Below are 16,558 nucleotides of genomic sequence, written 5' to 3' on the forward strand. Positions count from 1 at the left end.
CGCCCGCCACCTCGCCCGGCTAGTTTTTTTTTCAGTAGAGACGGGGTTTCACCATGTTAGCCAGGATGGTCTCGATCTCCTGACCTCATGATCCACCCGTCTTGGCCTCCCAAAGTGCTGGGATTACAGGCTTGAGCCACTGCGCCCGGCCAATTTTTTGTATTTTTAGTAGAGACAGCGTTTCACCATGGCCAGGGTGGTCTTGAACTCCTGACCTCAGGTGATCCACCAGCCTTGGCCTCCCGGAGTGTTGGGATTACAGGCGTGAGCCACTGTGCCCGGTCAACATTTTTTACTTAAAATTTTTTTACTTAAAAAATAATTTTTGTTGAGGAATAATTTACATATAAATACATCCATTTTTAAGTGTAAAATTTGTGCTTTGACAAATGTATACCCTCATGTAACCTCCACCCAATCAAGAAAGAGAATATTTCCATCATCCCAACATGTTTCCTGGTGCCCCTTTGCAGTCAGTCTCCTGCGTCCCCACCCAGCAACCACTGACTGTCACTACAGATTAGTTTTGCCTATTCTGGAATTTCACATAAATGGAATCATACAGTATGTACTATTGTGTCTACGTTCAGCATAATGTTATTGAGATTCATCCATGTTACAGCAAAGAGAATACTTTCTGAATTAGTATGTGATGTTATCACTGAAAATTGTAACCTAAGCATAATTACCTTTTAGTATAACATTAAGATATTGCTTTTTTCCCCCTCAGTTCCTCTATGGATATATACTAATAATCTTCAAAATAACCAGTTACTGTATTGCTTTAAACATGTTATGAGATATCTCTGCTGGGCATAGTAGCTCACACCTATAATATCAGCATCTGGGGAGGCTGAGACAGGAAGATTGCTTGACCCTGAGAGTTGGAGACCAGCCTGGGCAACATAGTGAGGCCTTGTCTCTAAAAATATAAAAATAAAAAAATTAGCCGGGCATGGTAGCATGCACCTGTAGTCTCAGCTCTTCAGGAAGTTGAAGTGGGAGGATTGTTTGAGCCCAGGAGTTCAAGGCTGTAGTGAACTATGATCACACCAGTGTACTCTAGCCTGGGCAACAGAGGTGAGACCCTGTGTCTAAATAAAAGACATTTTTAAAGAAAAATCTCGGCCAGGTATGGTGGCTGGGCCGGGTGCAGTGGCTCACACCTGTAATCCCAGCACTTTGGGAGGCTGAAGTGGGCAGATCACCTGAGGTCAGGAGTTCGAGACCAGCCTGGCCAACGTGGTGAAACCGTCTCTACTAAAAATACAAAAAAATTAGCATTACAAGTGGCACATGCCTGTAATCCCAGCTACTCAGGAGGCTAAGGTAGGAGAATCGTTTGAACCTGGGAGGCAGAGGTTGCAGTGAGCCGAGATTGTGCCGCTGCACTCCAGCCTGAGCAACAGAGCAAGACTCCGTCTCAAAAAAAGAAAAAGAAAAATCTCAAATGTGTCTAAGTGCGTAGTATAGTGAATGCCCACATACCCATCATCTAGCTTCAATAATGAATTAGTGGCCACTCTTGTTTCATGCCAAATTCTACCCACTAACCCCTCCCATATTATTTTGACCCAAACCTCAACTCTGTCATGTTATCCATTATGGTGTGTGTGTGTAGATAGAATCTCACTCTCACCTAAGCTGGAGTGCAGTGTTACAGTCTTCGCTCATTGCAGCCTTGGGCTCCCGGGCTCAAGTAATCTTTCTGCCTTGACCTCCCAAACTGCTGGGATTACAGGCATGAGCTATTGCTCCTGGCCTAAAAGACTCCTTTAAAAACATTTGTGTGGGCCAGCCAGGCACGGTGGCTCATGGCTGTAATCCCAGCACTCTAGGAGGCTGAGGCGGGAAGATCACAAGGTCAGGAGTTCGAGACCAGCCTGGCCAACATGGTGAAACCCCATCTCTACGAAAAATACAAAAATTAGCTGGGGGTGGTGGCAGGAGGCTGAGGCAGGAGAATGGTTTGAACCCAGGAGGCAGAGGTTGCAATGAGCCAAGATCACACCACTGCACTCCAGCCTGGGTGACAGAGCTATACTCCGTCTCAAAAAAAAAAACCAAAACACAAAAAACAAAAACACACACAGTACAATTATAAAATCTAAAAAACGCTTTGCTATTTAGTGATCTCTAAGAGGCTTGTTTAAATGGAATTCTTGGGATTGTGAAAAATAATTACTAAGTCTGTGTTAAATTTCTTTGTCTCCTTGTTTACTGATTTTTGTCAGGGGACTACTTATAAGCATCCAAAACTGGCCTGACTGAGGTCATTTCAGGGTAATGTGTTTTCTCTAAAAAGTGCTTTTTGGTTCAAAACAAGTTGACAGTGTCTCATTATTTGAGGAGTTTCTAAGGAGTAAAATTTTTTCAGAAAAAAATTAAATTTTATGGTATTGAGGAGATGATTTTGGAGTAATTTACTAGGTGTGGAAATGAGAGGAGTGAAGGATGGTGGCCACCTTAGTTTCTGGGTTGGGGGACAGAGGATCTGGTGCCCTTCCCTGAGCTGTGAAGCCCAGGCCCAACAGACTTGGGGTGGTAGGTACTGAGCTCAGTTCTAGAGATGCTGAGATTGAGGTGCCCGTGGACATGCCCTGCAGAGGTGTAGTTGACAATGTGAGTCTGGAGCTTAGAAAAGGGCTCTAGGCTAGAGAGAAAGAGGTGTCATCACCTTTAGGGGCAAATGAAATCAGCTACGCTGAGATAAGAATCATGGCACTTAGGGCCTGATAGAAGAGGTGACTCAGAAAAAGCCTGATAGGGACCAGGAGGAAAATCAGGAGAGGCTGGCATTATGAAAACCAGAGAGAAGGGAGTGGCCATATATTGAATGATTCCATTTACATGAAATGTTCAGAATGCACATTTAGAAAGGTTAGTGGAGGCTGGGAGTGGTAATGTGGATTAACTCTAAGTGAGCATGAAGGATCTTATAGGGAGATGAAAATGTTCTAAAATTGACTTATGGTTAATAGTTGCACCACTCAGCAAAGTTACTAAAAATCATTGTACCCTCAAAATGATGGAAGGAGTGGTCAACAGTGTCCAGTGCCACAGAGACCCTAAGTAAGACACAGAATGGAGAGCCCATGTATTGGTTTGGTCATTTAGTCATTGGTGATAAGTGGTCAGAGTGAAGAGAAGGAATTGTGGGCTCATGGGACAGAAGCTAGTTGCAGTGGGTGGGGGAATGACTGGATGGTGTAGATGACTCATTGCAGGTGCTTGTTTGGGAAAAAAAGGGAAAGTAGTGCCTGGAAAGGGCTGAGGGTTGTGAAGGTTTTTTTTTTCATGTTTTAATGTAGCAGAGGTCTGAAATTTGACAGCTTTTGGCAGGGAGAATGGACAGACAGGACTTGCTGGCCAGATTTGGGGGATGGGAGGTGAAGGTGAGGTAAGAGAAGAGAGGAGCCAAGTCAGCACACAGATATCTGGCTTGGGTAGCATGTGGAAGCCCTTTGCCCACACCGAACTCGGGCATCATAGAAAGACCTGATGGGAGGGTTTCTCAGACCCTGCCCATCTGGCCTGTTCTTGGATGTGGCTGGAAGTAAAACCTACTGGACTAGGCAAGGGGATAAGTTTACTCTTGACTCCTGGGGTCGGGCATCCTTCAAGGCCCTTTACATGTAGCCCCCACCTATCTGTTCAGCTTATTGTCTCATCCCCAGTGGCCAGGTCGGCTTCCCATTCTCTGGCTTTGGTCTCCCAAGCCTGCTGCCACCGTCTGGGATGCCCTTCTCAGTTGTGTTGAGCAGCATCTTGTTGCCCAGCATCTGCCCTCAGACTTGCAAGGGCCGTCCTTGCCAGAGAGGTAAGCATTACTTCCTGTTCATCAGCAAGGTCTTCTGCCTGCAAGGCCTCCTTACCTGACCTTCTAGTTCTGGACCAGTTTGTCCCCTAGCTGTGGCGTCTGAGGTCCACTTATCACCTACCTACCAGCCACAGTGTATCAAATGGGTACCAAAAGAGCCTCTCTGTTGTATTCCCTACATTCAGTGGCCAGCTACCTCAACACAGAATTCAGAAACACCTGGCTGGAGTCTCTCTGCTCCAAAGCAGTGATGGCTACATAACCTCCCGTATTCCCTGGGGTGAATGCTGCCTTTTTCACTGGTTAATGAAAATACAGGCTGCCAAGGACCTCTAGGATTCTGTTGTAGGCCTAGTACCAGCCCTGCCTCCAGCCTCAGGGAGAACAGAGACTATGGGTTCGCCTCCCCGAAGACACCTACCTGCTCGTGCTACCAAGCTAGAGGGCCCAGAGCCCTTCCATTAATTTACCAATTCTGACCCTTCTGACCTTCCTGCTCCCTGTAGTCCATTTGACCTAGAGACCTCACCTTTCATTCTGAATTCCAGACTTACCTATAATTTAGGATGAGCAAAGGAACAATTTTTGTGGAGACCATAGCCAGCTAAGGTATCTGGAGCATCAGAAAGTGGTCAGAGACCACACTGCCTCTTTCAATTAAGCAGTCAATGCAGGGAGAAGTTTGCATCCCACCTGGGAAGGGGCTTCTGGGATCTGGAACCTTAATTCTCCCCATCCTGATTGTAAGTTTAGCCACATGAACAAACTCAAAGCAGCTCCCTTCTGCTTTTGGCCAGTACACATGGAAAGCTCTCCAGAACTTTTGACTCTCAAATACAGCTGCAACATCCTGCTCAATATACTTTACCTACGCTAGGCCTCTGATGCTGTCTTTGCACCACACTTCTTACTGTGGATATTTTGCACCCTACCTTTCTTTCCTGTCTTCATCTAAGGATATGGACTTTGGATCCCCTTTAACCCACACCCACAGCAGCAGGACAGGCACACACACCCCTTTCCAGGCCAGGCCCTACCTCATCTGCTCCTGGGAGGAATCTACTCTTGCTGACCTGAGTGGTGAGACCTCATCCCACACTAAGTCCCAGCCCCAACTCTGGCCTGAGGCCCTTTGTAACAAAGAGGCAGACACTTAAGTTTCCGTTAAGTTGTAGGAATTTATTTTAAATAACCTACAGTTGATTAAAAGGGAATTCATGATAAAAATAGAAGATACTTGAGGAAAGATGTGGGAAATGGACTCTGCACACACACTAAACTAACAATGCCTCTAAAACTAATGATTATAGCAAAAAATGTCTTCACATTAAAATTCTGCTTTTTATGTTTTTTTTCCATTTTTTACACAATTACAAAAGAAAAAATAAAAGCCCTAAAATCTTGATTATTTTTCTTTTTTGGACCAAATACTCATTTTCCTCTAAATTTATTGACCTGTGGAACTTTTTATACAATAAAATCTTTCAAGTGAAAGATTAGGGTTAAAAACAAAAAGATGGATATCTTAAAGGGTACAGCGAATGCTCAGAACAAAGGATGATGGGAAAATGGTTTCAGTCACTGATTATTTCATTATCCTTAGACTCACTCGCCCTTCATCCCTCCCCAACCCCAATCTACACGATCTTTAAGATCAAGAAAAAGGTTTAAATATTTTAAAATAATTAAAAATAAAAATTCACATTTTAAAAAAGGAACACTCAAGTCAGGAAATATTTTCCCATCATGCTTTTCTGTGAACAGGTGTCTGAACCAAAACACTGCCAAAGCCACAACTGCTTCAAGTTTAATGAAAATTGATCCCCATGACAATAGAGAGTGACGTCTCTAACAGGTGCGCTGGGTTTTTTGTTCTACTTAATTTTAAATTCCTGAAATGGGGGAGAGGGGAGGGAGTTTAGGAATTTATTTCTATTAAAATATAGAAGTTATTGCAAAACCCTAACTGTAAAAACGCACCAATATAATCGGACTTTGCATACAGTAGCTAAGAGAATCCAAACATTTCAGTGAAACAGTGAATTTGCCTGGTAGAACGCTGACAAATTCCCATTCACTTGCCCTCTTGAAAATAAAAACAAAATTCAAAACAAATCATACAGCTAGAATTTTGATATCTGAAATATTTTTAAATAAGTTGTCCATAGGACAACTGGCTCAGCTCTCCCTTATAATATCTCCAGGTTTATCTTTTCGCAAAGATGTTGGTTTGTTAAGACTTGCTGCCTCTCTCCCCCAGGCACGAGGGCAAGCGAGGCTCAGTTTATCCATCTTTCCCAAACCACACTGTTCCTTTTCACAGAACCCTGCCTCTTGAGACTGGCTAAAACTCGTAGTCTTCATCAGCCATGTCAATGGCCCAGGCAAACTTTTCCCGCTGGGTTTTGTTGTAAATCTTCTCAATTGGGACGCCCCACTTCTTGCACCTGCAAACAAAGGAGAAATAAGGGGGATTAGGGTGACTCAGCAATGGCCCATATCTGAAGCCCAGGGTCAGATGTTCCATCTTCTCTTTCACATCTGTCTAGTGAGGATGCAACTTAATAGTGCACCAAGCATGTTCTAAAGGTTTTATGTGATCAACTCATTTAATCTTGGCAGTGATCTCTAAAGTAGGTGCTTCTGCAGATGTACAAGTAAAAAAGGTACAGATGAAGAAACTGAGGCAGAGACATTAGGTAATTTACTGATTTTCTCAAACAGCTAGCTGGTAAGTGACCTGAAATTTGAACCCAAGCAGTTTTTCTCCATGTTCTTAACCCTATACTATATTGCCTTTTAAGAGCTAACCAAACCTCTAGCACCAAACAAGGCAAAACGAGCAGAAAGAGTTGGTACAAAAGAGTTAGGTGGAACCTTTAGCCCGGACTAGCAAGTGCCATAGGGGAGGATATCTCCACCTATGCTCAGAACTTAACAGCTCAAACTAAACATCTTCCAAAACAAAGCCACTTGTTTCAGATGTTATGTGACAGTGTGTGTGACACACAGAGAGAAACCTAATATTTATCTGCCTTTGTTAAAGACCCCTCTGCGTCTCTGTGTAAGTTGCTCAGATCTCTATTCTCATCTTTATCTCTTGTTCCTACCTTCAACTGCAAAAAATTTCAACGAAGTTTTGTTGAAGGGTAGAGTTGAATGGGCTCTTTCCTATTTTGCCAGAAGCTAAGAGTTTCCATTCCTGTCCTAAAGTTCCATAAGGAATAGGGATGGAACCTGACTCTTAAAAACATAACATACACTACAAGGCAGTATGACAGCACTGACCATTTAGGAGCAACCAGAATGTTGCAATGCATTTACAGACAAGGTTCAGCAACCAAAGTAACTTGTACACAGCTGAAGCCAGAAGTTTCCCCAGAGGACTAAAAGTGTGCAGCTTAGGAATGGCATGTGAAGGCCACCAGTGCCCTCCACCTTTCTCAAGCTAGCAGCAGGAGCTCAAGGAAGGTTCAACACTTACCAAGCCACTGTGATCCTAGGGTCCAGATAATTGAGTTTGGAGGTTCCCAAGGCAATTTGTTTATTTTCCTCTCGGTCTGTGGCTTGAACTTCCAGCTTCATCAACTGTTCCTCCAGTCTCTGCACAGCCTTCTTCTTTGACTCTACTACCCTAGAAGAATAGCACAGTCCTCAAGAACCAGGCCTGGGCTCTAAACAAGAGCACACTGTACCCATGCTGCCACTTGGAGTCAATAAAAGCCCTAGTACAGAGATTTCCAAAAGACATCCCTCAGAAACCATAGAAAAGCCAGGGCCCCAGGACCTCTGACAGATGCTGCACACACTTTTCCCCACTCGCCCCAACTTTTACAATACCAGGTACGTACTTCTTGGTCTTTGCATCCTTCATGACCTTGGCATCAGCCTTAGCACTTTTCAGGTCTCTCCGGGCATCTGCTAGCTGTTCCTTCTTGGCATCAATCTAGGGGAAATAATAGTGGTAAGGTTATGAGCTGTAGAGGAAAATGGCTCCCTCAAGACAAGGTGAAACCTAGATGTTATCTGGACCAAGCTGTCTCTGTCAGTGGTTTGTCAGATAAAAACACCAAGGGTGGCTTCATGAAGGCAGGGAGAAGATGCACAGGGACTACTGAATTCAACTATTTGTTCTTCAGTGATCCTGCAAGAAACAAGGGTTCTACAGCATAGTAACCTAGGGGCTCAGGGAAAGGAACCCGCTGGGGCTGGGAATCTGGGTGCTGATCTTTCCATCAGAGAACACTCTGCTGTCAGACATCTGGGAGAACGGCTACAAATGACAGCTGTTTATCAAATAGATCCTGTGCCAGTTTTTAGCTTTCATTCCAAGAACACTGTAGGAGCTACTCTTTAGGAAGCTAAGCCAGGATACTTGCATCTACTGGGCAACCCCAGCTCGTTCCTCAGATCCCACCAGTACTCTGGGAAGGCGGTGACAGCTTCTCAAGGAAAATGGATGCACTGAAGAGAGTACTCAAGGGGTTACAAACTGGCAATTAAAAGATACCCAGGAAGCCAAACAGCTCAGCCAGTCTGTCCCAAACCAGGACATGGCAGGGTCTAGCTTTGGCATTCTGTTTTTAAAAGGAGAGAGGTTGCTGGGCGCGGTGGCTTATGCCTGTAATCCTAGCACTTTGGGAGGCTGAGGCGGGTGGACCACAAGGTCAGGAGATTTAGACCATCCTGGCTAACATGGTGAAACCCCATCTCTACTAAAAATAAAAAATTAGCCAGGTGTGGTGGTGGGCACCTGTAGTCCCAGCTACTTGGGAGGCTGAGGCAGGAGAATGGCATGAACCTGGGAGGTGGAGCTTACAGTGAGCCAAGATCACGCCACTACACTCCAGCCTGGGTGACAGAGCGAGACTCCGTCTCAATAAATAAATAAAATAAAAAGGAGAGAGCTCTGAGGTGGGAAGGACCTTAGTTGTCACTCAATGGATGTGAAAACACTTTCAGCTGTGGAGCTTTTTTTCCCAAGTGAAATCTCGTGGAATCCATATCTATAAGGGAAGAGACAAGGGCAGTTTCAGCCTTTCTTGCTTGTTAGAATCCTTGAAGCACCACTGGTGAGAAAGTTCTTAGATTCCTGCTTAGAGACAGCAGTGGGTAACAACATGGAGCTAGAGCCCCTGTCAGTGAGCTCACGCTGCTTTGAGGACAGAAGAACCCCATATCTATGACCATCTAGCTGATCTGTGAGGTTAACACAACCTCCACAGAGTAAATAACATGTCTGACACACACTGGGCTGCTCACTGAGCCCAGAATTGTTTGTTAAACACACACAGCCCAAGACTGGAAACAGAGGCCACCATTGTGAGAGAATCACTAAATATGTTTTACTATGAATGGCTTACTTCCAATATCTATGTTGTCCAAAGCCAAACTGAGGGGACTGATTCTATATACAAAAGCGTCACAGACACCACTAGCCAGATTCTTTTTAGGATAGAAATGTAGCAAACCACAATCTTTTAACCATTTCTGTGAATGCTAAATTGGCAGGCTATGTCAAATTCTCTCAAAGCATCAAAGACTCCATTGATTCACTTGGCAAACAGGGGCGTGTGTTTGCTTTGTGGGCACACAGGAGAGGAATCCTGGGCTTGGAGGGCTCGTCTGGCAGGCAGCCTGGGCTGCCCAAACAGTGGTTCCAGAGTGACAGCAACAAAAGACCTCCTCATACTCCTGGGAGGGGTCTTCCTGAATTAGGTAAACAGCACCTGAATATTCATGCTTTTATTTCTGGCTTGGAATGGTAACATGAGGAGAATAAACAATTCCAGATGACCAGCATTTAACAGAGTGGCAGCAAATGTGAGCTGCTAGGATGGGCCATCTATAGAGTTCTTTGCCTGCCAATCATATGATCCAAGGACTCAAGAGGTCTATGGATGTATATTCATTCACTGTGGACGTGTACATCTCTTCAAGAAAGCCAGATGGCATCTGTAGCATAAATTATAGGTTGTGTGTACCTTTTGAACCAGCTGTATTACTCATGGGTACTTATCTTAAGGAAATCTCAACAAATGGAAAACATTCTGAGCCTTAAAATGCAGTCTCATTCCATAGTAGTAGTTCTTAAACTCCAGTTGTACAAGTATAGAATTCCATGAACTTGGATGAGAAAAAAATTACATCTATAATTTCAATAACCTCTTTTTGAAATTTATTTATATTTACTTTTAAATTTTTAATAGAGACAGGGTCTCACTCTGTTGCCCGGGTTGGTCTTGAATTACTCAGCTCAAGTGATCCTCCCACCTCAACCTCCCAAAATGCTGAGATTACAGGTGTGAGCCACTGCACCCAGCCTCTAGCTGAAATTTAGCATTTCTTCTTCAGTTATGAATATGGGGAACAAACCATAGTAATATAATAGCAGCAGCACATATGACTTTATCATCAATAGATGTTAGACATTTTCATTTCATATTTGAATTGCTGCAGAAATCTTAAAGTATCATTGATATTAATTAATTACTACCTTGAAATTTACTACAGCCACCTCAAGACCTTAATAAGGAAGCACATCTATTACTGTATCGGACTTTAAAATGTATTTTGATAACTGTATTTCAATATAATTTGTTTCCTTTTTAACCCTTTATATCTGTTCTATAATGAAATATCTGCAAATTCTCACTGTGGACCACCACGTTAGGATGAATTAGTTATAAAGTCATTGCTAACACAAAAATGTTCATCATCAAATGTTAAGTGCCTTATGGTTTAAAAGCTCAGTACCAGGTGGAGTCAGAAGGAGGAAAGAGGCTCAGGGACAAGGAATAGCACCTATTTGCACACCAGTCTTTCCGTCTAGGGCAGCAACTTGTCTGGCACATGGCCAGTATTCAACAGATGTTTGATGATGAACTATATAAAAATATGATTCATGTGGAATGCGTAAAAATAAAAATAGCTATGCTAGGATTGGAAAGACTTTAAATATATAATTGTTTCATCATCTTTTCAATTTGAAACAATCTAATTTGGAAATGGCTGTATTTCTGAGCTGTGGCAAAGAATTATGAAGACTCTTTAAATCCACTTTCCTCATGTACAATAAGGACAGTAATTAGCAATTAGAATGTACATCAAAGTTAGTTTTTCAAAACAGGGAGTGGCCAGTATAGAACTTCTATCTGTAGAAGAAAGATTTCTTGAACAATGGGTACTCTGATATTCAGTATCTTGATTAGAGATTAACTACTATCATATTTCCATTTGTTTATCTTTAGCACAGACCTTCTACAACAGACCCAGAACTGGCCTGCTGATATCCCAGCCCCAAATCCTCTCATTTGCAGATGATCTGCCCACAGCAGACACAGTTCCCTTCATTTTATCCAAGATACCTTAGATTGTAAGTTCATCATAGACTTCTCAAAAGTTTTTGGTGGTGCCCTCTGATGGTTACAAAGAATTGCAACAGCTCGATTAGCACGGTTATAAGACAGGATCTTCGCTGGGATGTTCTCATCCGCTGTAAAGAAAGGAACATGGTAGCAGGAGGGTCAGTTTGCACACCAAAAGTGAACACACAGTATGTCTTCCCCCACTGCCTTGTCCCCATGATTCTGCTGGCCCTTATCTTACTCAGATGATTAATTCAAGTTGCCCCCAAGGACTAAGGTCAAAATTTGAGTCAATAGTCTTAAGAAAATGATAGTAGTAAGTTTATATGTAAGCTTGGGCTGGGTAAATTCCCATCACAAGAGGAACTCTGAGTCTAGGTAATATAATAAAATCTACATCTTTCTTTTTACTCAGGGAACTTGACTAGGGACCCTTCATCTCCTTGCTTCCTCCCCACCCATATGCTCATCATAGGTGCTGCTGATATTACTATGGTTTGTTGCCCATATTCCTAAGTTCTATGCTGGCCACTCCCTACCTCCCCACCTCTCCACCCAATATAGCCAGAACAGAATGAGGAATTGAAGGGACATTAAAAGTTTAAAAGTTTTAAGCCACAGGTGGTAGTAGTATTTTATGATTATTACTATTTTAGAGATAGGGTCTCACTCTGTCACCCAGGCTGGAGTACGGTGGTATGGTCATAGCTCATTACAGCCCTAAACTCCTGGACTCAGCCTCCCAGGCAGCTGGGACTACAGGTGCACACTGCCATACCTGCCTAATTTTCAGAAATTTTTGTAGAGACAAGGTCTCACTATGTTGCCCAGGCTGGTCTGGAACTCCTGGGTTCAAGTGATTCTCCTGCCTTGGCTACCCAAGTGCTGGGATTACAGGTGTGAGCCACTGCACCTGGCCTGGTAGTATCTTATTTAAAAAGAAAAATTATAAATGCCATCCAAAAAAATTGTTTTTATTTGTATAGTGTGGCATTCTTTCTACCACCTTAAAATAATGACCCTCAACATACCTACCTCTAGCTTTTCTGGTTCATATTTTAAGGCCACTTGACGTATTTACAGAGGGCAGTGGAAATTCAATAGTGACTGGGCTCCAGGAAAAAAAAGCCCATGGATCCTGGTGATGATATTCTAAAAATCAGCTATAGAAAGTATCTACTCTCTTATGGGGAAAAAAAATGACAGAAACTTCAGGGGAAGGACTTGTTCCTGTATTTTTCTGGTAACCATGACAACTTTACTCTCTCCAATTTAACAGAACATCACAGCACTGTCTTCACTCTGTGGGCTTTTAAGTAATATACGTATAAAACACAAATGCAGGCATTTTCATAGCAGGTGAAAAGCTGTCAGCATTCCATGAAATTAATCTTGAAGTTGGGGGTGGGAAGGGGGAAACAGTACTGATCCTATGTTTATACAACTAAGCATAGCATTAGCTGGCTACTAGAGGTCTAAAGCGAAAAAGTGACCACAATGGTAGGGAAAAAAAGTAGAACTGACTCTAAGACTTAGCTAAGCAAGGACACGGGATACCATTAGTAGGGGTGTGGGCCCTGTCTGGCCAAGCAATACTTACGGGCTGTGAGTTCTTTTAGCTGCTGCTGTAGCGTGATGGAGGCGTTGTATGTACGGAATACCTTGGCTGTCAAGCCCTCCATGAGATCCTGAAGATGCTTATTCAGAATACCAGTCTGGAGGAGACAAAGCAACAGAGATTTAGGTCAAAGCTGTACTACCTGCTCCTTCTGGCAGTCCTAGGAGTAATCTATGCCAGTGCAGTCACAATCTTGTCGGTTTATTGCCCTACAAGTGGGAAGTTAGGGAAAGAGGAAAAGAATTCCAGAATACAGGGTTACATGATGCCTCTCTATGAAGTATTTCAGTCTTTTTGTGTGTGTATGACAGGGTCTCACTCTGACACCCAGCCTGGAGTGCAGTGGTGCAATCTTGGTTCACTGCAGCCTCCATCTCCCGGGCTCATGCAATCCCCCTGAGGCTCTTAAGTAGCTGGGACTACAGGTGTGGACTACCATGCCTGGATAATGGTTTTGCCATGTTGCCCAGGCTGGTCTCAAACTCCTGACCTCAAGGGATCTGCCCTACTTGACCTCCCAAAGTGCTCGGGTAACAGGCATAAGCCACCAAGCCTGGCCCAGGTTGGTGGGCTTAACAGACCAATAAAGCAAATTTGTCCTTCCCTATTAGGATATCAGGGACAGGTTTTGGGTCTCCAGCAGGGGTGGCTGGGCATCCAGTGAAGTGAAAGTGCTGCAGGAGCAGGGAAGGATAAAAGGTAGGGCTTGTCTACCCCCAACCCTGAGTGCTTTAGCAGCTGTTCTGCAGCAGATGTGTCTTCTCGTGACTGCAGATTCACTGTGGGCTCAGAGGGAGGAAGACAGTGTGTATGGGATGCCACAGAGCAGGCCAGGCTAAAGGGAGAGCCCAAGTCGTCTGCCAGCAACTCTCCCCTGCTTTAGGTACTGTAAGGCTCTGGCTGGGACTCCCTTCAACATAGTGTGCTTTGTCTACTCACATTGAGTCTATCAAAAAGATCATCCTCAGGCTGCTTGTTCTCCATAAATAGTTGTAGGTTCTTAAAAACCTAGAAGACAAAGTGAATCCTAATTATTATTCTTTGAAAAAATCCTAACTTTAGAAATAATTCCAAACTTAAAGAAACTTGCAAAGAAAAAGGCACAAGGAAGATGCATACATCCGTCACTGAGATTCACTGTTAACGTTTCACCCCATTCACCATTTGCACAGTGCGCATGTATGCTCACTCTCTCCATGTGTATATTTACAGATATATATACATAATTATTTGTTCTGAGCCATTTATAAGCACTTACTTATCATATGGTCCTAAAGTACATTTATAAGTACTTATAATATGGTCCCAAACATTTCAGTGTGTATGTTCTAAAAATAGATATTCCCTTACATTTACACAGTATTTATCAGCTTCAAAAATTTACATTGATACATACTGTTATCTAATCTACTGTCCACAGTCCAATTTTGTCAGTTTACCTGATGATGCCCTTTATCTCACCAGTACAGAATCCAATCTGAGGTCAGGTATTACATTTAATTGTCAAATCTCTTTAGTCTCTCATACAGAGTACTTCCACAGCTAGCAAAGCCTAATTACTGATTATAGTGTCCTTATAAGAAGAGGACTGCTGATGGGCTGGATTATTAGGATCCTGCACACTATACGTCTCTGGTTCAAGCCCAATACTATGGAAAAGATTAGATTGGGACTATAGATCTGTAGCACCCTCTTCAGTGATGGGCTCAGAGATCTGGGGACTAACAGATTAACCTTTCACTCAGGAGCTGGAGAGAGGCTGAGCAAAGATGCAAAGTGACAAATGTGCCACATGACCAGGGGATACTAAGATACAGTTAAATCATATGCTGAATTTGCTGTAAGGGCCTATTCTACAGCATGCTCCAATGAATACTGCTACAGAAGGCCACTCAATTGAATACTGCTACCAGAAGATAGCACAGGGCGGGACAGTGACTAAAAGGGGGTACAAAAGATATCAAATAATACCTCTCCTCTTTCAAGTCATTTATTTTTATTTTAATTTGAGAGGCAGAGTCTCACTATTTTGCCCAGGCTGGAGTGCAGTGGTTATTCACAGGTGTGATCACAGCACACTACAGCCTCAAACTTTTGGTCTCTGGTGATTCTCCTGTCTCAGCCTTCTGAGTAGCTGGGTCTACAGGCATGTGCCACAATGCCTGTCTCAAGTCACTTTTGCTGGTGCCCAGCAAAGTGCAGAGCACACAAAAAAGCAGTCAACCCATGCTTGATGAATAATGAAAAACAAGCCAGACAGTACAGGCTACATTAACTTACTCGTTTCTCAACAGGGACCTTGTTATAGTATCTGATGGAGTCCTTCCCGAGGAAGTCAAACTCTACCACATATTCCTGACCATCCAGCTCTGGGTGTAGATTGATGTGCTCCACACGAAGTGAGCAGCAACCCACAGTATCCGCTGTTTCTCCTTCCTCCTTTTCATTGCCTGCTCTCAAAGCAAGCTGCCCAGGAAAGAAAGAAAAGGTGAGCATGAGACAGACTCTTGCTGTGTCACCAGGCTGGAGTGCAGTGGCGCAATCTTGGCTCACTGCAACCTTCACCTCTCTGGTTCAAGTGATTCTCCTGCCTCAGCCTCCCAAGTAGCTGGGACTACAGGTGTCCACCACCACGCCTGGCCAATTTTTTTTGTATGTTTAGTAGAGATGGGGTTTCACCACGTTGGCCAGGATGGTCTCGATCTCTTGACCTCGTGATCCACCTGCCTCGGACTCCCAAAGTGCTGAGATTACAGGCATGAGCCACCACGCCTGGCCTTTTGACCCTTATACAATTTCTGGGAATCCAAAACAGAAGCCTCCCAATTCTGTTTGAAGCTACAGCATCAGTCAGCATGGCCTGGAAACTCTGGATTCTGCAGTGTTACTTCCTCCCCCACCCACTATGAAATCTATAGGGATGTTAAATATTCAAGCTCCTCTTCTGTCTGTTCTGTCCTCTGAAATGGGGATGGAGAAAACAAAAAAAATAAATAAGGCAGCAAATGAGAGAGTGCTGCTACTCTGGGCAATCAAACTTAAAAAGTTAGTGTGAATTTTGAGACAAGTCAGAACTTATGTTAAAACACAAGACTGGGGGAAAAACATGAACTTCTTTTCCTTCTCGTGAGTACCAAGAAATTGATCTCCTCTAGAGCATGGTCTTTAAAACTATATAATGGTGATACCTGCATGGTTTATTTAACCAATTTTATAAGTTATAACCAACTTTCTAAAGGAATGAAATAAAGTAAAAAAAAAAAAAATCAGAATCTACTGCTCACAGTAAGGCTAAGCATTGTTCTGTGCAACTTCTGATTCAGTTATACACACAAATATATTTCTATGTGTGTTGAGTTGTGATATATAGTATGTGGCACAGGGCCTGGGGCAGAGCAGAAACTCCCTTTGTTAAGCTCAACACTAGACAATGCCGATGGGAAGATGCTCTCACCTTGTCGATGAAGTACAGGGCTACAGCTCTCTGCCGGACTTTCATTTCTTTGGACTTCCAGTCTTCTCGATACTGGTTCCGGATCTTGTCCACACATTTTTTCAGCCGCCGAGCAGTCTCGTATTTCTGCCAGTCCTTCTCACCCTATAAAGACCCAAACCCAAAGGCAGATTACTTCGGGACAGTGTAGTAAAGGCAGACTTTGAATATAGCCAGGCAAGGTGATGCAAGTCTGTAATCCCGGCTAGCTAATCGGGAGGTTAAGGCACAAGAATTGCTTGAACGCAGGGGGCAGAGGT

General features: G+C 43.4%; 1 protein-coding gene across 1 annotated transcript in view; it reads right to left on the reverse strand.

Moving 5' to 3' along the window:
- Positions 1–4,978: 4,978 nt before the first annotated feature.
- TOP1 (topoisomerase (DNA) I) overlaps positions 4,979–16,558 on the reverse strand; it is a 61,541-nt gene continuing 49,961 nt past the window's right edge. The window contains exons 12-19 of the mRNA XM_011975021.1: positions 16,260–16,403; positions 15,086–15,271; positions 13,745–13,813; positions 12,788–12,902; positions 11,188–11,315; positions 7,672–7,766; positions 7,305–7,454; positions 4,979–6,267 (exon numbers count right to left, since the gene is read on the reverse strand). Coding sequence (XP_011830411.1) covers positions 6,165–6,267; positions 7,305–7,454; positions 7,672–7,766; positions 11,188–11,315; positions 12,788–12,902; positions 13,745–13,813; positions 15,086–15,271; positions 16,260–16,403 — 990 coding nt within the window. The 3' untranslated portion in view covers positions 4,979–6,164. The remainder of the gene's footprint in view (positions 6,268–7,304; positions 7,455–7,671; positions 7,767–11,187; positions 11,316–12,787; positions 12,903–13,744; positions 13,814–15,085; positions 15,272–16,259; positions 16,404–16,558) is intronic.

Source organism: Mandrillus leucophaeus, unplaced genomic scaffold (genome assembly GCF_000951045.1).
Source record: "Mandrillus leucophaeus isolate KB7577 unplaced genomic scaffold, Mleu.le_1.0 Scaffold150, whole genome shotgun sequence".
In the NCBI taxonomy this organism is placed as follows: domain Eukaryota; kingdom Metazoa; phylum Chordata; class Mammalia; order Primates; family Cercopithecidae; genus Mandrillus; species Mandrillus leucophaeus.